Here is a 26,652-nt window from a genome sequence, read left to right on the forward strand (position 1 = left end):
TAGACAACTAGCTGCTCATAAGAATTCATGGAGCCACCCATTGATAGTAGTGGAACTCCGCACAAAGTTTCCTTGTAGGATATGAGTTACTACCTCTTGATCACTAATTCTTAAAAATGACTTCAAACTTTTTAAAAAATAACTAAATTTCACAACCATGAGTGAGAAGTAAAACATTCATGACACCTTATCAAAAGTTTTAGAGGCTTGTAGCATTGCTTGACGTCCACTAACAACTCATAAAAATTAAACACCAGAAGCTCCAATACAAAAATCAATGTGGAAGGTATATATTAGGTCTCACACTTCAGCAGTTTCTACAATGTAACACGAACACTAAGAAATCTTGTGACCACAAAAAAGGGTAAACTTTGACAGCAAAAATCGACCATTTTGAGTCTCCAGTAAACTCTTTTTTTTTTTTTAGTTCTTTTTTAAAATTTGGTGAATATTGGCTCATTAATAAAGAAAAAAAAGAAAAAAGAAAAAAAAAAGACAGCTTTCTAAGTTAAAATTTATTTTAGAAAGGGGAAAAAGTGAATTCCTTCTTTCTCAAGCAGACAAGGCTAAGTAAGAAATCCAAGTATCTTAGGCCTTATCCCTTTCTCGTATGATTCAGTCTAGTTCCCATTTCCCAAAATAAAAACTAAATAGCCAACACATCATCAACCAAAACCAATGCTCTCTCACTCACAGGACCTCATATCTGCAAAAATGGTGACAATTGTCAACCGCCATGCCAACCTATATTTCACTACAATACCCATTTATCAAAAAACCAATGCATCAGATTAAAGATCTCTACAATGATTGCAACTGAATGTATTTAAAACTTAGATGGGGCCCATGCTATAATAGACAAAATAAACACTGAGATGAAACGCCCAAAACGCATAGTTTTTTTTCCTCAACGCACCGTTTCAATAATTCTTCAGTCCGTGTACTAGCATGCGTGTACTGTTCCTTTTCTTTTCATTATTTTTTTTTTGGGTAAACTACGTATTTGGTCTTTATTCTATACACCATATTTCAATTTGGTCCCTAACTTTTCATTGTGTCAATTTGGTTCCTAACTTTCCAGTACCGTGTCAATTTAGTCCTTACTATTATTTTTTGGATGAAAATTGATAATGCGTTTAATGGTCAAAATAAAATATTAGCTTTCATTGATGTGACAATACGCTATAATTTTATTTTGACCGTTTGATATGTCATCAATTTTATCCAAAATATAACAATAAAGACTAAATTAACACAACACTAAAAGGTTAGGGACTAAATTGACACAATTGAAAGGTTAGGGACCAAATTGACATATGCTATAAAGGATAGGGACCAAATATGTAGTTTACCCTTTTTTTTTGGAAGAACTTGTTCTTCGTGTTCTTCCCAGCAAACCCAACAATCTGAAACCTAGCAAACCTAGCAAAACAGTGAAACCAAAACTATTTTGGAAGTATCCGTTTTGGAAGAACATGAAAAAATCTGAGATTAAATCGATCAAACCCATATGAAAAAATCCAAACCGATCAACCCATCAAATCCATATGAAACCAAAACCAAATCAAACCCATCAAACGGATCTACCCATCAAATCCACTGCCGATCAACCCATCAAACCCACCATCGATCAACCCATCCACCACCACCGAGTTCCGATCAACCCATCAAACCCACTGCCGATCAACCCATCAAACCCACCGTTGATCAACCCATCCACCACCATTGAGTTCCCAAATCAAGAAACTAAAACATTAGTTCTTCATAAGACCAAACTCCATGGGAGAAAGAGAGAGGAAGCTCCACCTCGTGCATATCGAAGAGAGAGAGAGAGATGTCTACTGGGAAAGGAGTGAAATAATAATAATAATAATAATAAAAAGTTCCAAATGCGCTATAGTAATTTCAACCCCAAAAACGCACTATAGTAGTCCCAAATTATTTGCTATAGCGTTTTCAGTTTTCAGTTTTCAGCAAAATAAGTTGTATCTAAACAAATCCTAAATATATATTTTTCTAGTAGTATAGTAATTTTGAATTAACCATTTGATTTTTTTTTATTTATCAAAATTTAAAAATAAAAAAACATTTAAACCCTTAATAAAAATAAATAAATAGGTTTCCATCAACAGAACAAAAATTTAAATAAATACTGTAAAAAAAATTTAATTAAGCATTAAATTCTTTCATTCTTTCCTTAAAAAAAATAGATTAATTATTCCCTTATTAAAAAATTGATTCTTTCCTAACACAAGCTCATGAGTAGTCCATTAGGTCCAACCCGGTAGCTTAGCCCACTAAAGACAATATGGACATTGCCCATGGACAAGGACATGAGTTAGGTTTTTCTCTTTCGGCCCAACCCAACCCGACCCATTAACTAGTTAATAGAATAATAATCAGAAATAGACTGACCTGTCTCTTGGCGCATTTGATAAAGTTTGGATTCAATGTGGAACTCTGAATCATTAGTGCAATTGTAGTGGCTGGACAGAAATATCCAAGTAGTCGCAGTAGTACCAAGATGAGGAAGAAGACTATGAATGGAAGGTATAGAGATATTGATAAACCAAGATAGAATCTTACTCTGAATACTCTTTCATTCCTCTAGGCGTACTTCATAATCATCCTTTGTTACAATAGTAGTCTTAGAGGCATCAACGTCAATAATGGCTTTGGACTGAGGAAGTGGCACTAGCTTGGGAATCAAATTAGTTACATACCTTTATAGCTTGCAATCCTTGAGAAAGACACTCATATTTTGGGACCATGCATGATAGCTAGTAGGACCATCCAAGATAACTGTGATAGGACGAATAATGTCTGGTTCGTTTTGTTGAGCCATCATGAAGAAAATTACCACAAAGAGGAATTTAGAAACCTCAAACGAAGAAACGGTGCCTAAAAATGGATTCTATGCAAAAAATTGAGCAAGATAGGCCATGTTGAAATTTTTTGACTTTTTGGTTAAAAGTCAATGGTCAATTGTTTAAGTCAACGACTGCTATATGATGATGTAATTTGATGACGCGGACGTTGATGTAAGCAGAATGATGCCACCCTAAGGCTAACGTGGTGTGACGTAAACCGAATCAGGCGCGTGGAATGTGTGTAGGCGCGTGGCAGCGCTGTGACTAGCGCATGTAGCACGTGTGAGCTTCTGGCGGCACATGGAGCGCGTATTCGTGAGTCAGAAACTTCAGGTGGCGTGTGTGGGTGCGTGTCCAGTTATTTCAGGCTATTCTTGGTTGGGTTTTGCTCGGGATTGGTCGATCTGTCACACTATGCCTTTACTTTGGCAATTTGGTGAACCTCTGATAAGATCCGAGCGTTGCAGGGACTGTGGGTGTGACGACAGTAACTTGCTTCTGATAGTGGCTACTGGATGAAGGCGAGGGCAGCGGAAGAACGCCGAAGATGACCATAGGTACCAGAGTGTTAGAGCAATGGCTCTGATACCATGTTAAGAATATAAAGTGAGAGAGAAATACTGAATAGTCTGTATATTGATGTATATTCTATGTAAATAATACTGTACAATAGAGAGCCTTATATAGGCTAATTATGTGTAAGGAACAATTAATATGAATATACTACAAGTACTGTATACTAGGCTAAGCCCAATGGGCTGGGCTAGCGCTAGACTAAGTTATATACTAACATTTATAATGTTTAGTTTTAAATAATTTTTCCCCCAATTTCGCCCCCCAATTTATAATCCTCTTGATTTGCTCCTGTTGTCACTTGTGGATGCATGTGCAACTTTTTCTAGAGCTACTAGACAATTTACATTATAATTTTTTTTGAAGCATTCATAACCCTAGCCAATATATAAGATATGACTTTAACTAAAAGTCCTTTGATCAAAAGTCAGCATTCTTTGTCAAATGACACTATATATCCTTAAACAACAATATGAACAAATTAAAAGCTCTTCCTTGAGTCAAGAGTCCTTTTTAGAGACAAAACAAACTTTAAAATATCATTTTTATTTTTATATATTCTCTTACGAAATGATCCAATATAGATTGCATGGATATGTAATTGTATTATTGTAGTAGTTGCTAAATCATAACTTGCTTGCAGTGTTCTTCTTGAATTGTTTAAAAGAACTCGAGTTTCATTCAAAGAACTCGAGTTCAAGGAACTCAAGTTCCACTTGAATATTTTCAAGGAACTCGAGTTCCAATTTTTTATTTTTTAAGTTTTATTTCGCTATAACTCAATTGTCCCAAAATCAAGTTTTACATTTGAAACTCGATTTTTAGAAAATTGAGTTTTGCATATCCCTAAATAGTTTCAAACATGGGACATTTTGCTGAAAAGTTTATGAGAAATGGGTATTTTGCCATTTTGGCCTATATATATATGAGGGTGGCAATTTGTGTTCACGGGTCGAATTCGTGTTGTGTCGAGTCATGAGTATTCAGTTATATAGGTTGACTCGAACCCGACTTGTTTAGTAAACGTGTTAGGAATCTTCAACCCAAACACGACTTGCTTATTAAACAGGTTGACCCAACTCGACACGTTTAACTCGTTTAATTAACAAGTCATATAAAGGTCAATACAAATGACTCATTTAATAATCTATTTGATTAATAGTTCATACCAAACCTATATAATTTTTATCAATTCTTATATATCTAAAATTAAAATACAATTACAACTATAAATATAGTAATAAACATATAAAAACAACCATTAATTAAGCAATAATATCAAAATAACTAATAATTTTATAAGCTAAACGGGTCAGACGGATTCGCATGTTGAACACAAATACGACCTATTTATTAAACAAGTTAGCTGTATCAACCCGAATATGATCTAAACCCGTTTAGCCTCTAATGGGACCGACGAACCCTTTCCCTTAGACGAACTAATCAAACATCTCCACGTCACTGACGAATGGAGGAAAGCCATTCAATGCAGTAAATAATACCTCGGATGGTTACGAGACCAACTGTATAGACCGTTAGAGGCCCATCAAGGCCTACATTACTGAGCATGGAAGCGTTGCCAAGAGAGGTATTAAAGCCACAATAAAAGCCACAACGGCTAGATGCTGTGGCACCATATATAAACCAATACAAGGTAAAAATAATCAAAATATATGCCATAACTCTAATCTCTGATATTCTCTTGGAACTTCTATACGCTGACTTTATTATTGGAGATTCTTTGGCAGACACCACACTGGTGACCACCTAAGAAGGTCTTCGTGCAGCATTTTCAGGTACAGGGATGAGGTTGTTGGCTCATCTGGACGAGTTCACCTGACTAAAGATTTCTGCTTCATCAATCTCAACCCATGATCTATTTATAAACGAGTTAGTCATGTCGGGTTCGCAGGTTGTGTCAGATTTTGCCACCCCTTTATATATATATATATACTTGCATTGGCTTGACTTTATTTTATTTTTTAATGTTTCACTACTTGCTCCGAATGGCATGACCCCTTTTTTTTTTTTTTTTTTTTTTTTTTTAAGAAATAATAATTAATATTGATGTTCATTCATCACTTTAACCCAAATTGCATGCAAATTTTAAACAGTTTATGACTTCCCAAATGGTTTGCTTGACCAATGACATTACAGAAACACATCATTTCTCTATGTTTTTTTTGGCTCAAACCAATAGAACAATATTATGAAAACAATAATTACATCTTAATTAATAACATCGATTTTAAATAACAATTTCCCTCCTATCCTCTCCACCTTGTCTCTATTAAACCCTTTGAACCAAAGACTTTCCTTCATCCCTCTCTCTCTCTCTCTCTCTCTCTCACATAACGTTAACACATTAACATTAATACAATGGAACTTAAAAATGTGCTTATCTTATTGGCCCTTGCTTTAGTCTTAAAGCAGAATGCAACAGCATCAAGAAACCTAAGAGTTTTGACAGGATACAACATAGCAGAGATGCTTCAATACACTGGAGAGCTTGTCAATTGTTGGAATGCACTCTTGGAGCTGAAATCCTGCTCTAATGAGATTGTTTCTTTGTTCATCAACCGCGAGAGCGATCTTGACCCTTGTTGCTGCCGTGTAATTGCCACCACTAGGCATACTTGTTGGCCAATTATCATGGTTTCCTTTGGATTCACACCTACACATGGTGTCATATTGCGAAGCCATTGTTATGCAGCATCTGGTTCTACTGCGTCCTCTCTGCTGGCTCTTTGATTCTGCAACAGTGTCCAAATATGTTGGGACTAGCGCGGCACATGGTCTAGTGGCTAGGTCTTGGTTCAAGTCCCCCTAATTCTCACTAATGAGCATATTGGTACTCATATCACCCTTTATGTTGCCCTCGGCGTATAGAGTTTGCCACCTTCCCCTTTTATGCACATTTTCTTCTAACAAAAAAAAAGTTGGGAAGCTCCTAGTTAGAGAAGTCAGTAATACTGGTGTGATCAAATAAGGCACAATTGTGTTATGTGGGTAGCTTCTGTTTTATTCCGTGGGAGCATGATGTTGAGTCGTTGATGTTTTCTGGTGCTGTATCTAGCAATAAATATGATCCTTATGAATAAAGTACATGCTTTTGTTTGGTTGAGTAAATTTTAATTGAGCTGATGATTGCAATATTACTTATCTCATATTTTTCCATAATGCTACTACATGAAGAGATGTACTTCGAGTTTCTACATAAATCTAATGATTACAACATGATTATTTTAACAATTCACAATTAAAATTACAAAAGCAAAAAAAAAAAAAATCATTTATATCCATTTGAGATGGATTCATTTTACAATAAAGTTCAAAAATTCATAACAATTTCACAGCATTACCAAATTAACTTATCACCTCACACATAAACCTACTGGTCATCATAATTTGACTTCCTACAACCACTTTAAAAACAAGCTGGTGTGATGTGATGTTAATGATCATAAAAGATTTTAGTGTGTCTTCTTCATCATCAATTTGTTTTGAGATGGAATAATACAGTTCACGGTCCGACAAATGGTATCAGAGTCAAGATCATGGGTTCGAGTCACAAGAGTGTCATTGTGAGGGAGGGATTGTTGGAGGGACCACAATTTGACTCCCTATAACCACTCTAAAAACAAGCCCGAGAGTCCAACAAGTTTTTTAATGGTACATATATGAGGTGGTAGATTAATTTAGTAATATTGTGAATTTTTTTGTCCCAAGGACTCATTAGCATGGGTTCCAGTTAGCTCAACTGGTAAAGTCTCTGATAGTTGTATAAGAAATCTGGAGTTTAATCATCGCTTACACCAAAAATTGATTGGTGTCTTGGTCTAATGATAAAAAACTATTATCAGGAGCGGACGCCACATGTTGAAACTCTCTCTCTCAAAAAAAAAAAGGACTAGTTTGCATAACACTGGTTTGGAAACTCCACCAGCTTGGTACAAAGTGTATAGAAAATATACGGGATCTTATTTTTTTGGTGAAGCACAACTGTATAAATACTTTTTATGTGCAAAGGGTCTTAATATTTGTTACTTATGATTTTTTTTTTTTTTTTTTTTTTTTTTTGTATCTTATGAATTTCTTGTTTGTTTGTTTGTTTGTTTGTGTTGTTGTTGTTGATGAGAAGAAGGTAATTAGTATGTTATGAAATTCAACGATGTTCCTCTGCCAAGGTGTTGGGTTCAAAATTTGGATAAAGAAATTTTGTATCTTATGATTTTTTTTTTTTTTTTTGAGAAGAAGGTAACTAGTATGTTATGAAATTGAAGGCCCAAAAAGTATAGTTTAGCGAAAAAAATAGGGGATGGTTTTATGACAAAATTTTGATACAGTATGGATTGGAGATCCAAAAAAGAACCGTAAAAAAAATTGTGGATCAGATAGAGCCCAAGGTGCTTTAAGCCCACTAAAAGCCCACGAACTTAATGTGATCACGAATTTGTTTCAAACCAATTTTGGTTCAATCAAAATCTTTGACTGGACTCTTCTCAAAAAAAAAAAAAAAAAAGTTTGACTGGACAACGATAAAATTTATGTGACTTATGATATTCCTAATAACTTTACTCTAGGATCAACATAACAACAACATTGCCTGTAAACTCATTTTCTGTATTAATTTACATATTGATTAATTTTTTAAAAAGGGGATGCTAATCAATTCATTCATATAAAGGCATCTATAAATGTAGATGGTCATTACATATGCTATAACATCTAAACTGTTTACGTATCCAAAAAAAAAAAAAAAAAAAAAAAATCTAAACTGTTTAAATTCCTCTTATAAGTTACTATGCTATACCTCTTGGCCTCCCCCTCTTCTGCACCCGTTCAAGTCTTTTAATTTTTCTCATGCACAAAATTCATGTATATATATTACAACCATCCTAGCCCCATTTGAGTACATACCAATAACCATTCTCTCAAATCCCATTTCTCTCTATCTCTTTCAATCTCATGGCCTACCCTTTTAACTTCTTTCTCAAACTTTTTCTAGCATTTTCCATGGCCTTCTTAGCCATGGCAAGGCCTCTTAACACTCACTCAAATTTAGCAACTCGCTTACAATTGGACAACCAGAATAACTGTTGGGATTCCTTATTTGAGCTTCAATCTTGCACTGGAGAAGTCATAATGTTCTTCCTCAATGGTGAGACCTATCTTGGACCCAATTGTTGTCATGCCATAAGAATTATACATCACGAGTGTTGGCCAGCCATGATGGGTTCACTTGGCTTCACTGAGCAAGAAGGTGATATTCTACTTGGCTTTTGTGACGCTTCTAATGATGATGATGATAATACCACTGCTCAAACATTGCCACCACCCTCTCCGATTGAGGGCTAAGAAGACTAGTTTCACTAAATTTGTCCCAAGAGTTCCACTGCCTTTATTTGATATCTCTAATAAAAAGTAGTTTGTCTTGTTTGGGTTATTTTATTTTTTTTTAAAGTTCTATATTATGGTTTTGGCATTATTTTTAAGTCGTCTTGTTTGTGACTGATGCTTGTAGCGTTGATCTATCAGAGGTCCTTAAATATGGCTATGGATATGTAATGTGTTGAGCATCAATTTTCATTGTTAATTTCCATTACAGAAAATGTATGTGTTGGTTTATTATTATATTTGTCCTAGTAAATATCAACTGGCCTATTAGCTCAGCTGGTTAGAGCGTCGTGCTAATAACGCGAAGGTCGCAGGTTCGAGACCTGCATGGGCCACCCTTTTTTTTTAACTTATCTATTTCTAAATCGAGCTGGGCTACAAGCCTACAAATAAATGGGCTAAGTTTATTTGTTTTTTTCCTTCTACACACATATTGGGCCGAGCTAATGTGACAAAAAACTCCACCTTCAGACGTGGTTAATAAAATACTTCAATAATTTAACACAAAATGTGAACCCTTCTTTGCTTGCTTGAACTCTCTCACCCAGAATTTTTAAGTTATACATTTAGCATATTTTTAAGATTCGATGCCACTGAACGTCAAAATAAAACTTTCAAAGCATGTAACTATCACCGTACTCTTTAATTTGTCATCATTCATTTGGTTGCATTATGTATATTTGCTCATTTCTATAATCTTCTTTCTTGGTCTTGGATCAATTAGGATAAGGAATTTTGTCCTTTACAATGAACAAATCTATAAATGCCAGATTTCTATTCAGTTAACCTACATAATGAAATAGTGGGGTGAAAAATAAAGTAATCTTTTAGTCATATATTAGTCTTTTTTTTTTTTTTTTTCCCTTTGTGTTCTTTTAAGTGAATTAAAAAAACATATTATCAAATTATGTCAAACGGCAACATGGTCTAATAAAAAACTTTTGCCATAGTACTTAATATATTATTTTCATCACAATCATTGTGTATATAGTATTCAAATATTGATCATCTAGCAAGAAACAAAACTATGTAATTTATTTAATTCTAGCAAACTCTTATTAAATACATGTCACAAACAAAATTCAGGATCAACATTTCTTAAAAACTTTAATTTCCTTCCAACGAGACTCCATATAATATGAATCATTCCTCTGTGCATAGACTCCGCATTTGAAGTAACGTGTTTTTTCCCCATGTCCAGCAGCCTCATACTTGAGAACCCCATCTATATATACCTTCACATCTGAGGCATCAACGTCATGGATTACATTTAGCAGGAACCACCTATCGTAGATGTTTGGGACTAGGACTGGACCCCCATTGTAAGAAAGTGAACCATTGTTTACTGTAAGCGCTAGGGTTGTAGCCTGAGAGCTAGCACCAAACACTTGCATGATGCACACCCCATATGTACCATTTGGTACGTACCCATATATATCCTTCAAATTGCCATACACCAGAAGAATAATCATATCCCTGAAAATCATGAATGGAGATTGGAGAATAGAGAGTTAGTAGTTTGTTTGTTTGTTTGTTTGTTTTTTTTAATTGCTGGAAAAAAAAAAGTTACTTAGAATTAAAAAGTTTGTTTTTAATTTTACTAAAAGTTTGTTTTTCATCCCTAGAGCTAAATAATCAAATTCAAAATTTCTTAAGAGCTAAGCTTGTGAGAAAAACTGTAATTTATATAGGTAAGGACTAAGGATACCATTAAAAAGTTGAACTTCAAACTTATGTCATGTTTGAGAAGCTTGAATATTAACCCAGCAAATCAAGGACCACATACCAATTTCAAGCAGTATGTTTTAATTAAATTTTTAATAAATTTACTTATGTGTAAATTTTTAAATTCATTTTCTATAGGTAGAATTATATTTTTGACAACTTTCAGTAAATAAATAAATAAACTTTCAACAAAAAGTGAGTAGTTCTATAAAATTGATTGTGACTAAGTTATAAGTAAATAAAAGTTTAGCAAAAGGAAATAAGCTAAGTTGATCACAAACTAAGTAAAAAATAATTATTATTATGGTTTCAATTTTCCCTTTGGATGATAGCAATATAATAATAATAAAATAAAATTTTAAAATGAAAAACTAACTCCATTTTTGTAAAAAAAAAATTCGGAGGTATTTCATTAAAGAGGCCCACTATCTAAAACATGCAGGAAAGATTTAAAGATCAATTGCTTAACTATACTTTTTGATATATTGATAGTTGGAGGTGGGAAAATTTAAACCTTAAATTCTTCATTGGAAATACTAAAAGATACAAATTGAATTACAAGGTTTTTGGCCGATTAATTACTTAACTATCCTTGAATGGCCTTATCTTACCAAAATTTTCTTTTTTTGGTCTTTTAACATTTGCACTAAATAGAAGAGCCATCAATTTCTCCTTTGGGGCTAAACAAAAATTATGATGATTAAATAAATATTTTTTTGCATATTATGGGTCCGTTTAGGATCCGTTTATTTTGTTGAGATTGAAAACTTTTTGCTGAAAGCATTGTAAATAAATGTAAAAGTTAGTTAAAATAGTATAGTGAAACCTATGAACAGTACCAAAAAATACAGTGGAGCCCATGAATAGTAGTAAAAATAAGCTGAATAGTAAAATAAGTTGGCAAAATTAATTTTTGCCAAAGCGCGCACTATGTATATGCTAGATATATATGGTTGTTATACAGGTACAAACAAAAAATCATTATATAACACAATTCAAACCACGTATATGTGTGGTTTGAATTTATTTTTTCAAAAAAAAAAAAAAATCCAAACTACATATAAACTTAAACAAAACATTTATCAAAATAAGATAGAAAAGAAAGTAGAAATAAAGGGACTAATTTTAATAATTTAGAATGTTCTTTGATTGAAGCACTGGATTGAAGTGGAGACAAAAACAATAACGGCGAAGCTTAGGTTTTTGTTGTTGTTGTTATCCATTGGACCATTTTTAGTTGGGAACAACATAAAAAGGATAAGCCATGGTCATAGCAATTGTACTAAAGATAAATCAATATAACTATAATGTCAAGATTGTGACTTTAGTCAAATGCAAGTGAGTGATTTTAATTTGAATTGCTTAAGAGAACTACTTTTGAAAAGAAAATAAATTTATAGGTACATATAATTTTAAACAATTTTAATTGGGAATAGGGCTTGCAAGTGCACTACATACTAAAGTGCAAGGTTTTCAGACCCGTATCGGACTGGGAGGTCGGACCGTGAAAATCGAAAACTGGGATGAACACCGGTTTTTTAAGCATAAAGAATTGGATTTTTTTGTTAATTTCATGGAACCCTAAAACCAGGGTTAGACCGCACAAACTGGTGGCAAGAACCGTGAACCCCTTAGCATTTTTTTTTTTTTAATAAAAACAACTTAACACTATTTTATTCTACTTAATTAAATTATCCATCTCTTACAAGGAATAAAAAAATTATAATTAAAATCCTTCAAAGATATTCAACTTTACTTCAAAAATTAATCATAAATTTTAATGTTTTCATGGTTATTATTTTATTTTATTAACTTTCTTATTTAATTATTAAATATATGCTTGAAAATCATTAAATTTCCCTCACATAAATAGATATATTGTCAATTTTGCTAGTTTTATAAATTTATATCTATATTTAGGCTTTAATTAATTATGACGTCATCACGGTTCGACCTCAAAAACCTTAAACCTCTTCCTTTTATGGTTCAATGAACGGTCCGGGTTTGAAAACCTTGCTTTGATGTTCTTTTCATACCTCCTATGAGACAAACTCTCACAATTTAAGCATGACATGGCTAGAAACCATTGAGGTGGACCAGGCAAGGTCAAATTAGAAAGGGTTGATTCACTGAGTTTTGTTCGAATAGATCCACCAAACTCTTGGAAAAGTTTTTCTATCAAGAACTTGTATATATGATGTCAATAATCATACTATATTATATAAACTTTGCGAGAAAGAAAACGAATATATGGGCAACATTTAGTGCAAAACTTTAGTACAATTTCTTAAGTGTTATACCTTACGTTCTCCAATTGAATTTAACCAAACAGTTTATCAAAAATAGTGTTTCCTTTTCTAATGACAATTAATTTTTTTTTTTTGTTTTTTTGATGAACTAATGACAATTAAATTCATCCATGTGGTTAGTTTGGGAACTTTAAATGCTCCATTTAGAAAACTGTATCTAAGTTTTACTTATGTAATAATGACACAAAAATTAACAGCGGCTAAATATAATAATAATAAAATAAATAAATAAAGAAAACCAATGCAGGCCACTAGCAGTGTGAAAAACAAAGCACATTGACAGCCAGTTAAATTTCATTGCAATAGGAATAGGTGAAATAGATACCATAAAGCATAGCGTTGAATTACTTAACCAAAGAGGACACCGATGTGTCCAAGATAACAAAATTTCATGATTCCCCTGCCTTAAACTTCCATACCACTAAATTATTGATTCTAAACTTATAGAAATATTCAGGAGTCAATTCTCGAGAAGGCTAGCAGCCAAGGCATAATTAATCTACTGTGACAAGGAGTTAGCCACATCAATTACAAACCGATACTTCACATCAGATTTGGCAAGCCTTTCCATAGCCGTGTTGATGTCTCCCATTTTGATCAGCTCAATGTCTGCGGTAATACCATGCTTTGCACAGAAGTCTAGCATCTCTTGTGTCTCTTTAATCCCTCCCACATCACTTCCTCCAACAAGTTTACGCCCTGCAAAAGCAAAATGTTAAAAACAAGATTGATCCAAGGCAATTGTCAAACCCAAGTTGTTGTACTGAACTGTTTTTGCTTGATGCTTAATGAAATTTCTCGTTTGTCCAAAAAAAATTGTCAAACCCAAAAGGGGAACAATCCATTTAAAGTTCTCATAAATGAAAAAGCAATTGTCAAACTTAGGTACAAATCCTTAGTTGCTATAACTTAGGTTCTCCAATCTAATTCAACCTTGTGGTTACATTGACCAATGAACCACATAGTTGAATTTAATTGTCCTTGAAAAAGATAACACTATCTTTTCTACATTGCTCAATACAACCATGTAGTTGAATTCAATTGGAGAACCTAAGGTACGCCACTTAAGGAATTGTACCTATGTTCTATCCTTCTTATTAGTGCTGGCATTGAGGGTTTGTTGTGGCTTACCCAAAACTAAAGGAAAGATGGGCAGCTCGAGGGGCTTCTCAGGCAAACCCACAGTGATCAGCTTCCCATTCAGCTTCAGCAGACTAATCAGCGGAGCCAGAGGGTGAACTGCAGACACTGTGTCAATGATGAAATCCATAGTATTGATTGCTGCCTGCAAAGTAAAAGCCCAAAAGAAAAGAATATTAAGAATAATTAATTCTCATACAATTCTAACATGTGGATTATTGGGACATGTTTATAATTGTGCAACAATAAGATCATCATAGTGACATCAATTTCCAGACAACTTCAAAAGGGACCTTAAGCTATCGCAACAGCTTAAGCTAAATACTTGAAATCGGGTATCAATCCACACCGTCATCAAAGTTGGACTACCCCCTTGTGCAGCCTAACCTCTTGATCCAAACTCATAAGAACCTAGAAAAACTTTGATTTCCTTTTAACTTTTAAATTTTCAGGTTAATCAGCATACCTTCATTTTTGCAGGGTTACTGGAAACAAGAAATGAATCAGCCCCAAGCCTATCGATTGCCTCCTCCTCCTTTTTTGGGGAAGTGCTAATGACAGTAACTTTCAACCCAAAGGCCTTACCAATTTTCACTGCAACATGGCCAAGACCACCAAGTCCTGCAACACCCAAATGCTTGCCAGGCTCAGTCATTCCATAATATTTCATTGGGCTGTATACTGTGATCCCAGCACAGAGAAGTGGAGCCCCAGCATCCGGGGGTAAGTTTTCAGGAAAGCGTAGCACATAGTGCTCATCAACAACCACAATGTCAGAATAACCACCATAAGTCTTTGTCCCATCTTGAGAATAAGAGTTATAGGTTAAAATCATTTGAGGGCAGTAATTCTCCAAATCCTGTTGGCAACTCTCACATCTCTTGCAGGAGTCCACTAGGACACCAACTCCAACTCGGTCACCCACTTTGAATTTCTTCACATTCTTCCCAGTTTTGGTTACAGTACCAACAATTTCATGCCTGCAAAATAACAAGTAAATATCTTATATATATAAAGGTTCCTCCAACATGCACTGCCAAAATTTCTCCTATTTTAATACTGGTTTGTCCAAAACTGATTACACTTTGGCAAGTACTGCATACTAAAAAGAAAAGCCACAAGTCAAGTTCCGAAATGGCATTTAACATGAATAAAACTTGTTAATGGATTAATTTTCAATCTAGCAGCTTAGGGAACACGTCAATACATAACTCCGAAAAGTTTTTACACCAGAGACATTTCTATCATATGTTTAATGGATGGGCGTGCCAAACTCACCTGGACTATCAGCTTTGTTCAGAGTCAAATACATTTGACTTTTAAAGTGAAAGAATGGGAAAGAATTGTTATCTTTTTCTTTTTTCTATAAACTATTTGGGAACTATGGAAATGTATGGATCAAAGATGTGAATCTGTTATGATAGTGGAAGCCCTGATACCAATTTGTTGGAATTTGGGGCTAGTGGAAGCGCATTCACACAAACAAGAAATAAAAACATCCACAAAAGACAACAATATTTAACATGGCTATGTGAACTCTATGCCTTCATCCACGGACAATGCCAACCAAAAATATGTTCCAAGAAAACCCAAACCAGGTAAAAAATCAGGGTTTCAATAATGTGTTTTTTCTTGTTTTTCACTGTCATCTAAAAAAATACAGTAGAACATTTCCTCAATGATATTTGGCTTGGCTGATTCATGGAAAACATCTTCCAGTAAATAATATCAGTTTGTAGCCAATTGTTTGAAGAAAACATAAAGAAGGTTTCTGGACACTAGAATGAATAGATAATATAAACTAAAGGTCAAAGCTGGCATTATGAAATAATGTTGGATGGTAAATTGATAAAGTTGGTAGCCTGCTAAAAATACTTAAACCCATTACAACAAATCACAGAAAATATGGCTTAAGAAAAAAAGAAGCAGCAAATAGTAGCATCTAATCCTTAGAAAATGGCATGCATTCTATTGATGATTAGAGAATACTGCTCATCTACCACCCAAATGCAAACCCTCAGTTGCCAAGCATTGAGTCAAATAACAAGCCAACAAGTATCCTAATTCACGCCTTGGCAAAATAAACTTCTAGAGTTTTTACAGAATCTCTCAGGTTGCAGAGAAAATGTTCCAAGAACTTTCTGAATGAAAAAATTTCCAGAATTTGACTGGAGATTTTAGTAGTTCCCTTGCTATTCATAACAAGTGTCTGCAGCCACCTATAAAGACCTCAAAACAGTGATATGGTGGGCGGTAGTATCAAGACTAGATGATTGGGTACTCAAATATGACCAACCAAGTAGTAAACCCAATGAAGAGATGGCTTTCCTGGATTGGTGGAAATATTATAGTCGAAAATGCCACCATGAGTCTCGCTTTGTATTGGATACAAAGGGCATTGCTCTAGAGCTGGTTCTTGAGAATTGGCATATGCATCATTTCAGCAGAGGAATGATGTAAAAAGTACTGGAATTGATCACTGTCAGATTGCGAAAGCATTTAGAATGCTCTTGCTAACCAGGTGGCTTGTAATGGAATGATGTAAAGGTTGGTTAAACATATGAATTTACAAAAGCAATTTTGTTAACACAACCTGGGTAGACTTTTTGAATTTGGTTTAAGAATTTCACAGCGTAACACTGGATCATAGTACTGGCTACAGTACATCCTATCATTTTCTCCTGTAGACATAATAGGTTGAATTGTAGCATAACAACCAAGGTAGATTAAAAAAGGGGCAATCAAAGCAGATTATAGATGCAAATTGACAATTTATCACTTCATGCTTCAACCACATTACTAAACTCAAAAACAGTGCATTGCTGCGTTGCACAGAGAACAAGTAATTACTACTCTCCATTAGGAATTCATTTACAGTCACATTTTCTATTATTTTATTTATGCAAGCAAATGTAATTTATGGTATTGCCATGCACTGGCTACTTCACCAGATTTTGCTGAAGTGATGTAGATATAATTAATAAAGAGCAAAATGTATAAACAAAATTAACCTTCCAAAAAATAGCACTTAACTCTTTCTAGATGGTTAATGGTTAATAACACCATGCATAACCTCCTCCACATGGCAAAATTGGACCAACCTGATAACCCAAAGAAAAATACCCAACCTGAACAATAAATTTTTTGATTCAAAACAAAAAATGGTTGACCCAACAAGACCAACCAGTGCCCAACCCGTTTTTAAAAATGCTTTAAAAAAGTCTCGGAGTATACACCCTTGATAATGCCAGCGCTCATTCCCCAGTTACGAATTATATTGAGAACAGGTCTCTTATTTCCTATTTAATGTTAGTCTTTCTTAGCAATCTGGATGGATACAAAACAGGTGCCCTAGCAAACCACCATACAGTAGAATATAAATTTAGTGTGCTTTCATTCAAAAATGAGAAATTGGGATTTTTGCACCATTTTTTATTTTTATTTTGATTGAATTACAAAGATATGGCAAAGTGTAGATCAATGTGTGGATTTTACAGGTAAACTAATGCAAGTAACCACTGTCTTTGCTTTACTTAATTTTCTTATATAAATAAAATAAATATAAAACACGGCATGGTCATTTGCATAGGGCACCTGGTTTTTCATTAACATTGTTTGTGAAGAAGAACATGAACTTCTGTTTAATTCTAGCAAATAATTTCACCAATACTTACTTCTTGACAATGTAAAAGGGGCATCAAAAGGAAGAGACCTATTATTTTTGTTGTGTTGTCCTTCCAAATTAGTGTTAATGTGTTATGGGATGTAATCTATAGAAGATTGGTTTAGAATTGCCATGTTCTTTCATTAAAATGTGATTTAATTTAATCTCTTGAAATTTAATGGCTTTTTCAGGCTAGTATCTACTGATATGATGATGAAATTTTTTGGAAACTAATATCAAATTCATATTTCATCAAGGCTCATACTCATCCAGATAAGGGATGAATCAATGTCAAGTGTCAACGAAATTTTAACAAGAAATAAACAACTTTTTGGCTCATTGTTTTAACTTTCATAGAATTCAAGAATGAGATTTCATTAAATTCTAACAGAAACATGCATGAATTATTATTATAAGTGGAACCATGTACAAACAAAATTATCTATCTCAAATCAATTGGGACAAATATAATTTTGGTTAGCAATGTTGTTATCTGTAAACTCCAACATTAGACATCATAAATCATAAAAAAGTTACATTAAAACTACCCTATCCCCCCCCAAAAAAAAAAAAAAAAAGAAAAAGTTACATGGAACCTATACAACCAAAAGATACATATAAAATACTAAAATCTTTTTTAGCTCTGTATACTGAATAATACCTTCTACTTAACCAAAGAACCTTTTTTTTTTTTTTTTACCTTCATGAAGTAGTCCTTTGGAAGTCAAATTTACATCCCTGTAAAACAATCTAACTATTCTCAAATAACCCATATAAAAAATACGAATAAGTCCAATATCATACAGAAAATTTTTCCACCACAGACCACTGTCAAGCACACTGGAAAAGTAAAATACAATGCATCATCCCCTAAACTGTGAATTGACAAACATCTTAAGAAAAATCACGGTTTTTTGTGAGACATGTATCATACCCGGGAACAACAGGATACATTGTGAACCCCCACTCATTCTTGACATTGTGCAAGTCAGAGTGGCAAACCCCACAGTAAAGTATTTTTATTGTGACATCACCATCTCCAGTTTCCCTGCCAATAATGCCAAAAAAAAAAAAAAAAAAAAAAGCTCAAGTAAGTAAATTATAAAACTAGCACTATTACCAACTCTATCTTAAATTATCCGTCCTTAAACTGAATAAACAAACATTAACAATAGAGTATTTTAGAAAAGAATTGCTAAAAACAAGGATGTTATTTGCCATTAAACCAAGGGTATTCTAGTTATTAAACTGATCTTCTTTTTGTCTCTGTTTTTCTACTATTGTTTCTTTAATTCCCCCAACAATATGACTATAGCACTAAATACAAAAGATGAAAAGTCTAAGTCTGGGACCAGATGAAAATGAAATAAAACTGCTAAAAAACAAATTTTAGTCCCTCAACCATATATATATTATTTTGTTAACCATTCTTTTCAATGATTAGGCAAATCCATGTCTTACTTTATGGTATTTTTTTTATATGTTAAAAAGAAATCAAACTGAGGCTTAGAGCATCACAACCGAAAATCTCATCCCATCCTATTTTACTATCCCAAAAAGTAACTTTATCAATTATAAAGTACCATTTTTCAATACACTCAACGTCACAAAACTCTATTTTTTTCCCATTTCATTTAAATATTCTTTTTTAATCTTTTTTTACTATTTCTCTTTTTCTCTCCCTTTTCCTCTCTTTCTTCCTCAACCTCTAGCACCGGCCTCAACCTCCAGCAAACCCATACCCACCACCATGAACCTGACCAACCATACCCATCGCCACCCATACCCACGGCCAAAACCCATCACCAAAACTACTAGACCATCAACCCCACGCCGATCTCACAAGCTGCCATCACCACCATCAACTACACCACTGCTGCACCACCTGCCACCCCAGCAAAATCACAACAAAAAATCCATACCAAAATCACCCAAATCAAACAAGCAAATCACAACAAATCTAAAACCCAAAACCAAACTCCACAGCACCACCATAGAAACCACCACCAGAAATGAGTCTTTGTGCAAGGACTGACCCAAAATCCCACTACCCACTACCACCGAATACCCACATCCACTGCCACCGCCATGCCACATCACAGATGAACCCACCACAGACCACCGACCCAGACCCACTTCGCCACCACTGCCACACAACCCAGGCCACCGCTACAGGAAGACGACGTCGTATTGGAGGATCCACGCCTACCTCTGCCGCTACCACCACCACCACACGGGGTTTTGGGTTTGAGAAAAATGGAGGTTTGGGTTTGAGGAGAGGAGAGAGCAGCCATAGAACAAAAGGAAGAGAGAAAAGAGAAGACAGAGAAATGAGAGAGAGCTTCAGTCAGTGGGAGAATAAAATAATGTTTTTTGTTTTGTAGAATCGCACTGTAGCACAATTGCAAATTTTTTTGCAATAGGATGCATTTGCAATACGGGTTGCTGGGAGAAATTAGGCTGTGAATGCTAAAATGTTGTTACATATGCCATTTGCAAGTTGGGCTGCGGATGCTCTTAGCAATATTATATACACAAAACACAAAATGCACATCAGCTCCAGAGTTTTTTGTTGATGTTATTGTAAAGGAGCAAACCCAGCTAGCTATTGTGTAATCTCTCTCTTGTTTTCAATATATTGTCTATGCGGATTATCAAAAAAAAAAAAAAAAAAAATCTACGTATCATATATGCAATACAAAAAAGATGGCTAAAATGGTTCATGGATATCTGAAATACATGGCAATAAAAACCCAGTACCCAGATAAGAAAAGATTTCATTTTTTTTTTTTAATAAATATTTTTTCTCATTATGAGAAAATGGAAATGAATTTACAAATAAGAACCAAAAACAAGAAGAAGAAAAGCAAAAACAAAAACAAAGCTACCTTCTGGAGAAATGAAATGGGGAAAGAAGCCCAGAAGAATCTTTGGCAGCCCAACCAAAAGCCTTTTGTGGGTGTTCTTCTTCTGGTGATTTTGCCATTCTCTCCTTCCTATCCACTCAAGTTTTCCTTTTGATGCTGTTTTCCAGTCTCACCAATGACTTGTGCCCACTAACAATAAAGCACCGAGCTTGTATATATAGGAAAAGCCGAAAAGAAACAGTCTGAAAAAAAAAAAAAAATATATATATATATATATATTTATTTCCTAATGCAACAACATTTCTATTTTAACAGATTTCGAATTTTTTTAAAAAATAGTGAGGGTAAATTAAATTTGTGTAACATTTTTGTTTGATGTTTAATTATTTTTAGAAAAATGCTATATCTAGAGGTGTTTACCAAACTGCATAAACCACACAAACTGTAAGAACCGCACAAACCACAAGAATCGCACCAAAACTGCCCGTAAAATGGCATAACTGCATCGCATCACAAGTAATAGTGTACCGCACCGCACAACATTGCATGGTACAATGCGGCTTGCGGTTTTATAATAAGAAAACCGCACAAACCGCACCGCACTGCACCCTTTCTATATATTAATATATTTATTTATTTATTTTTAATATTAAATATATTATTAATAGTTTAATAACTCTAGTTTTCCAAAAAAAAAAAATTAATAATCTTAGCAAGTGTTGACTAGAAAAGCTAACTCAAAATAAAGAAAAACTAGCTCAATAATTTAAAACTTGGCAAAAAAAAAAAAAAAAAGTTTTGGGCTGAGTAGGAAAAGCCCAAAATTTGAAAAATATATCGATTTTAAACTGCATCTTATACATAGTATCGCACATGTGATCGCAAAAATGAGGTGCGATGCGGTTATGGTTTTGTCTAAACTTGAAACTGTACCACATCGCACCGTACTGCACTTGCGACTACAAAAACAAGGTGTGGTGCAGTTATGGTTTTAGCTAAACTGGACCACAAAGTGCAATGCTAAAAATGACCCAAAACCGCACCGCACCGCGAACACCCCTAGCTATATCACAACATTTTTACAACAAATCTTATGTGTTAGATTGTACTTTCATAACAAATCTTATATATTATATTATTATTGGTTGTTATGAGTGGACAAAAAAATAATTTAATTTGTGGATTCAAATTAAAAATAATAACTTTCCAGTTATGATTTGTTGTAAAAATATTATGGACGTAGTACTTTGCTTATAAAATTTTTATAAGTAAACATCAAACAACAATAATACACAAAATTTAATTAATATTTTATATTAAAAAAATTTATTTATTTTTTATGCTAAATTCAAGAAGGGTAAAGTTTCTCTCCAATTAAATTAAAAAACTTTGATAAATTGAATTGAATTGTTCTTGAAAAAAACAATATTGTTGGCAGTTTATTACTCAATACATCAAGGTATTTGAATTTAATTAAGAAACTCAATATATTATAATTAAGGTATATATCTAATTTTTATCAATTCAAAAAATAAAAATTGTGGTTGGTTAAAAAAAAAGAGGATGAAACACAAATTGTACCACTAAGTTTGATTGAAATTCATTTTAGTCTTCTAACTTTATTTTCATTCAATTGAGTACTCTAAGTTTTAAACTTATTCAATTCAGGTATTTCGTCCTATTTTATTAAAAAATTTCCATTAAAAAAATATTTTTTTCCTACATCAAAAAATCTATAAAATTAATAAAAATATTTTATAGATTTTCAATGTGAGAGTTTTTTTTATTCAAATAACCTTTTTTTCTTTAGTTGATTTCACACTTAAAAACAAATTTTGAAACTTATAAAACTTGAATAAATTTGAAACTTATAAAACTTAATTGAACAAAAATAAGACTAGAAAATTGAAATGAATTTCAATCATACTTAGAGGGTAAAATTTGTATTTTAGCAAAAACAGAACGTAATAGAAGGGTTAACATTGTGTATTGACAACTACAAGTAGGTGAGCTAATTATACCAAGCAGAGAGAATGGTTCTTCTACTCCCCTTAATTATGGTACTACAATTCTTCTATGTCACTTCATTTGTTACTCTTGATATAATTTAGCAAACAGATAAATTGTGAGTGGTAGATATAACTTTCATATAGACTTGGTGAAAAAAGTGTTTCTAAAAAAAAAAAAAAACATTTTTTCTTAGTCATTCACAAATTATGGCAAAAATTTGTTTTCTTAGACTATCTCATTTTAATACTTTGGGAATTTTAATTATAAAGTATTTTGTCAATTTGGTGAAATTTTGGGGATATATATATATATATATATGTATGTATTATGGACGAACTGACATGCAAATATTATAAGAGTAACAAAATTGTTTTTCATTCAGAAAAAGGAAATAACAAATTAATTTTGTGCCGAACTGTAAAGAAGGTGACGGTTGGGAGAATAAATGCGGTTTTTAAGGCTGAGAGTACCATCAATTTTCAACCATGTTAGGATAATTAAGGGCTCTGTCAGACAGGCTGGTCGGTGGTGATTTGAAATATATTGATTTTTATTTTATTTTCTTATGTACTATTTTTTATATTCTTTTTATAAATAATATATATATTTTTTTTTAAGGTTAATTGTATTTTATATATATATATATATATATATTTGTATATATTAAGAAGATTTAGAAAGTTAGTTATTGTTTTTTTTTTTTTTCTGTTAAAAATATTCTTAAATTAATTAATCAACAACTTAAAAATAGGGTTAAAATAGTAAATTGACAAAAGAGAGTTAGTTATTACTTTTTTTACTGTAAAAAATACATCTACCTAAAACTTAAAAATGAGGTTAAAATAGTAAATTGACAAAAATAATAAATTTCTACTTCTATGTTGAAATATCTTCATTCTTCTAGTAAACTCCTACTTTTACATTGATTTAAATTCCTACTTCTACTCACTAACTCCCTACAAAATAGGATCACTCTTTTGTTAGTTTTAAAACTCTTCTAATCTACAAAACTCACCCCATGTATTCATTTTTTTTTTTTTTTTTTACTTCATCAAAATGTAAAGTAATCTTTATCCAAAAAATAGAAGAACATCACGCGCGTGCTTAGAGGCTAGTTAATATATATAGAGATAAGTTTAAGTTATACCTAGTGTAACTTTAACTCTAACGATTAGGATCTAATGGTAAAAAAAGACTCTCATTAATACTAATATTCTAGTTAAAATCTCATTAATTATCTCTCATTAATTATATTTTATACCTATTTCTAAACCCAAAAAAGTGTTATATTTAACTCTCTCTTTACGTTTATCTCTCTATCTCTTAGTTGGGCTGATTTAATGGGTTTGTTCACAGTCAGAGAGCGTCTTGAAGTGCTCTTTCAACAATCTCTTGGAATCGTACTGTTTGATCTTCTTGCGTGCCATTTCCTTCTGATTTCTCTCTAACCTGAGAAGAATGAAATCTCGACCGTCAGTTTATATCAAAAAAAAAATCCAATGCCCCAGATCTAGATCATGATTCATGTAGATCTGGCAAAAAAATCAAATTTATTCAGAACACAAAAATAGGGGAAATGAAATATAATGAAGAATAGAAAGAGAAACCAAAATTAAAAAAATAAAAAATAAAAAAATTACCGTTGAAAGAGAAGCAGGAGGAAGCTCACTAATATGAAGTTTGTGATAAATTTAGAAACAAAGAACTTTGAAATCTTTGAGTCTGTGGCTTGGTCTATTTATAATTGCCAACTTGCCAACTGAATTAAAATTTTTTTTTAAAAAAAAATACTAATTTTAGAATTGGGTTGGTTGGGTTCAGACTTTGGTGTAGCGGGAACTATTTTACCTGATCAGTTTCTGCATGTGATCAGGAAGGATACTACTGAGCATGATGTTGCCTCGTTATATAATTGAATCTTGTTTCTTTGTCAATATATATACAAGTAAATTTTAATATCCATCACTGAAAACTGAGAAATGAAAAACACCTATCCCATCTACTATCATATCTTATTTGGGAAGACAAACTGATGATGGCGTAAATATCACCAGTGAGCTATACAATCTTCGCACGCTCGTAACGATATCTGCACAGAAAAGAGAGAAGACCTAACAGAGAGCACTAGTGTGGTGCTGGCCGAGTACCCTTCGAAGGTCAAGTTAGAACTATTCTCACAACTCTAGAGTGCTAGAAAAGGGTAAATTATGCGTACTTTGATTTGTGAGGATATTAGGGCTTTTATAGTAATAGAAGGTTGGCATCTCTTCCTTGGCGTAGAAGTCTTTTCCTTATAGGAATCCTCTTAAATAATCCCAAACGTGATGGACAAGACTTTTCCTTATAGAGAAGATCTTCATTTACGCACGTATCTTCCGGAATCCTCTTCATGCCAGGATTCCATTTACCTAGGAATTCTATAGTGATTAAGTGTGTGTCGCAAGTATTTTCCATCTGTGGTTTCTACTGTATCCATCCATAACGAGTCATTGCATAAGTTGGGCTTGCCTTCTATCGACCCACAGACATGGATCTGTCAAGCCCATTTAATGGAAGTCTGTCAAGCTATATTTTTACCCTCTTCAGTTGCCCCCTTCACCTCATGGGTTCGTCAACCTTGAGTGGAAGGACCCGTGGGGTGACGGTTCAAAGCTTCGAGGATGACGGTTCAAAGGCCTGTGGGTCAACGGTTTCAATGTGGATGTCGTGAATTGCGCCAACGCCTGACAGGTTGTCCGGAAGCCATTATGACCTATGACACGTGTCGCTCCTTGATTGGATTTTATCTCAAATCGAAGCGTCGCTTCATCTTCCGTGCACTTCCTCTATAAATATCAGTATCTACCTTTCTCATTTCTTCATTTTCAGCTGAAACACACTGTCAGAGCGCAACCGTCATCCTTGTCAGAGACCACTCCGTTCAGTTGCTATATCCGTCATCAACACACTTCCTCCGTTTACTCACAAAATTGGTAAGTACTCTCTTTTCGCAAGTCCCTTTTACCTGTAGATTATACTTTTACCCCCTTCATTTACTTTCCTAGACTTTATACACCCGTCATAATTTCTAGATCCGTCAGAGTCTTAGGTTTTGCCGTTGTGTGTAGGCAATGTCTAGTGCGTCAAGTAACCAGTCAGTTGTCTGTGACGGGGCGGATTACGAGGAAGTATACCCGTCCGGTCATAAAGACCAAGAGAGTCTAGGCAAAGAGAGGAGTTTGTCTGCCTCTTCCTCGTCCTCAACAAATGAGGATATGGAGATGGCTGAACAAGAAGAGGTTTCCGATGACGGCGAAGAACAAAAATTAAAATCCGTCGTAGGTGCTGATGGACTTAGGGAGTTCATCATGCTATCGGAGTGGACGGTGAATAATTTTGTGTCCACCATCTAGGAGAATCACTTTAAAACTCTTAGGGATAATTTCCAAATTATAGATAGCATCCCCATCCGTCTGCCCTATAAGTCAGAGAAGTGCTACTATGAAGGGGTGGAAGGTGTCGGAGTGTATGAACAGATGTTGAAGGTGGGACTTAGGTTTCCACTAAGCTCCCTTCACCGTGAGCTCCTTAAATACTTGGGCCTATCCGTCAACCAAGTGTCTCCAAATGCCTGGAGGGTCTTCATAGCAATGGAGGTCCTGCACGGTGCTATGACTGACAGTGCCAGGCGGCTGACAGTGAGGGAATTCCTTCACTACTACCGTTCAGATGAGATAGACAAGTCAAGAGGAATGTATAGTTTCGTTCCCAGGAGTCCGTTGTTGAAGGTTATATTTGAAACACTAGACTCAAATAGGGACTGGAAGAGCCGTTATTTCTTCCTGGAAGGTGACGAGTGTATATGTCATCCGGGGGATACGAAACACATGCCCGTCGACACGACTTGGGGCATATTGCATCCGTCCAGTATGCACCCGTCCTAATTTGTGATCTTTTTACAATTGTTCAGTTTATTATAACTTTCCTAACAATTTTAACCGTTCTTCCTTTTTGCAGTTAGACGGCGCCTACAAGTTGAACTTGAGGAGTTCAGTTTTCTTGAGAAGATCTTTTCCAAGACCCAGCCGGAGGAAAGGACTTGGGTAAAATTAGTTACA

General features: G+C 34.0%; 4 protein-coding genes and 1 non-coding gene across 5 annotated transcripts; 3 read left to right on the forward strand and 2 right to left on the reverse strand.

Moving 5' to 3' along the window:
• The first annotated feature begins 5,822 nt into the window (after positions 1-5,822).
• LOC126689998 (egg cell-secreted protein 1.4-like) lies at positions 5,823-6,194 on the forward strand. Its single transcript, XM_050385145.1, has one exon. It carries the CDS (start codon positions 5,823-5,825, stop codon positions 6,192-6,194), a length of 372 nt encoding a protein of 123 aa, XP_050241102.1.
• Positions 6,195-8,474: 2,280 nt separating this feature from the next.
• On the forward strand, positions 8,475-8,801 carry LOC126689999 (egg cell-secreted protein 1.1-like). The gene has a single exon (XM_050385147.1). It carries the CDS (start codon positions 8,475-8,477, stop codon positions 8,799-8,801), a length of 327 nt encoding a protein of 108 aa, XP_050241104.1.
• A 300-nt stretch (positions 8,802-9,101) lies between these two features.
• On the forward strand, positions 9,102-9,175 carry TRNAI-AAU (transfer RNA isoleucine (anticodon AAU)). The gene has a single exon. It is a non-coding gene; the product is annotated as a tRNA-Ile (tRNA).
• A 753-nt stretch (positions 9,176-9,928) lies between these two features.
• Positions 9,929-10,312, reverse strand: LOC126690000 (citrate-binding protein-like). The gene has a single exon (XM_050385148.1). It carries the CDS (start codon positions 10,310-10,312, stop codon positions 9,929-9,931), a length of 384 nt encoding a protein of 127 aa, XP_050241105.1.
• A 2,822-nt stretch (positions 10,313-13,134) lies between these two features.
• Positions 13,135-20,748, reverse strand: LOC126733298 (probable cinnamyl alcohol dehydrogenase 9). Its single transcript, XM_050436533.1, has 5 exons — positions 20,567-20,748; positions 18,613-18,726; positions 14,481-14,994; positions 14,006-14,159; positions 13,135-13,573 (listed from the first exon to the last, which is right to left on the reverse strand). The coding sequence occupies exons 1-5, from the start codon at positions 20,662-20,664 to the stop codon at positions 13,374-13,376; spliced, it is 1,080 nt and encodes a 359-aa protein (XP_050292490.1). The 5' UTR covers positions 20,665-20,748; the 3' UTR covers positions 13,135-13,373.
• Between the last annotated feature and the right edge of the window lie 5,904 nt (positions 20,749-26,652).

This window comes from Quercus robur, chromosome 6 (assembly GCF_932294415.1).
Source record: "Quercus robur chromosome 6, dhQueRobu3.1, whole genome shotgun sequence".
NCBI lineage: Eukaryota > Viridiplantae > Streptophyta > Magnoliopsida > Fagales > Fagaceae > Quercus > Quercus robur.

What these genes read in the sequence shown, in the direction of transcription:
- LOC126689998 (XM_050385145.1), top strand. Translation starts at nt 5,823, where the DNA reads ATGGAACTTAAAAATGTGCTTATCTTATTGGCCCTTGCTTTAGTCTTA.
- LOC126689999 (XM_050385147.1), top strand. Translation starts at nt 8,475, where the DNA reads ATGGCAAGGCCTCTTAACACTCACTCAAATTTAGCAACTCGCTTACAA.
- LOC126690000 (XM_050385148.1), bottom strand. Translation starts at nt 10,312, where the DNA reads ATGATTATTCTTCTGGTGTATGGCAATTTGAAGGATATATATGGGTAC.
- LOC126733298 (XM_050436533.1), bottom strand. Translation starts at nt 20,664, where the DNA reads ATGGCAAAATCACCAGAAGAAGAACACCCACAAAAGGCTTTTGGTTGG. An exon ending in CCATTTCATTTCTCCAGAAG is followed by an intron (nt 18,727 to 20,566) that starts GTAGCTTTGTTT and finishes CATTATTGGCAG; the next exon opens with GGAAACTGGAGATGGTGATG. An exon ending in CATCTTTCCTTTAGTTTTGG is followed by an intron (nt 13,574 to 14,005) that starts GTAAGCCACAAC and finishes TTGCTTTTGCAG; the next exon opens with GGCGTAAACTTGTTGGAGGA.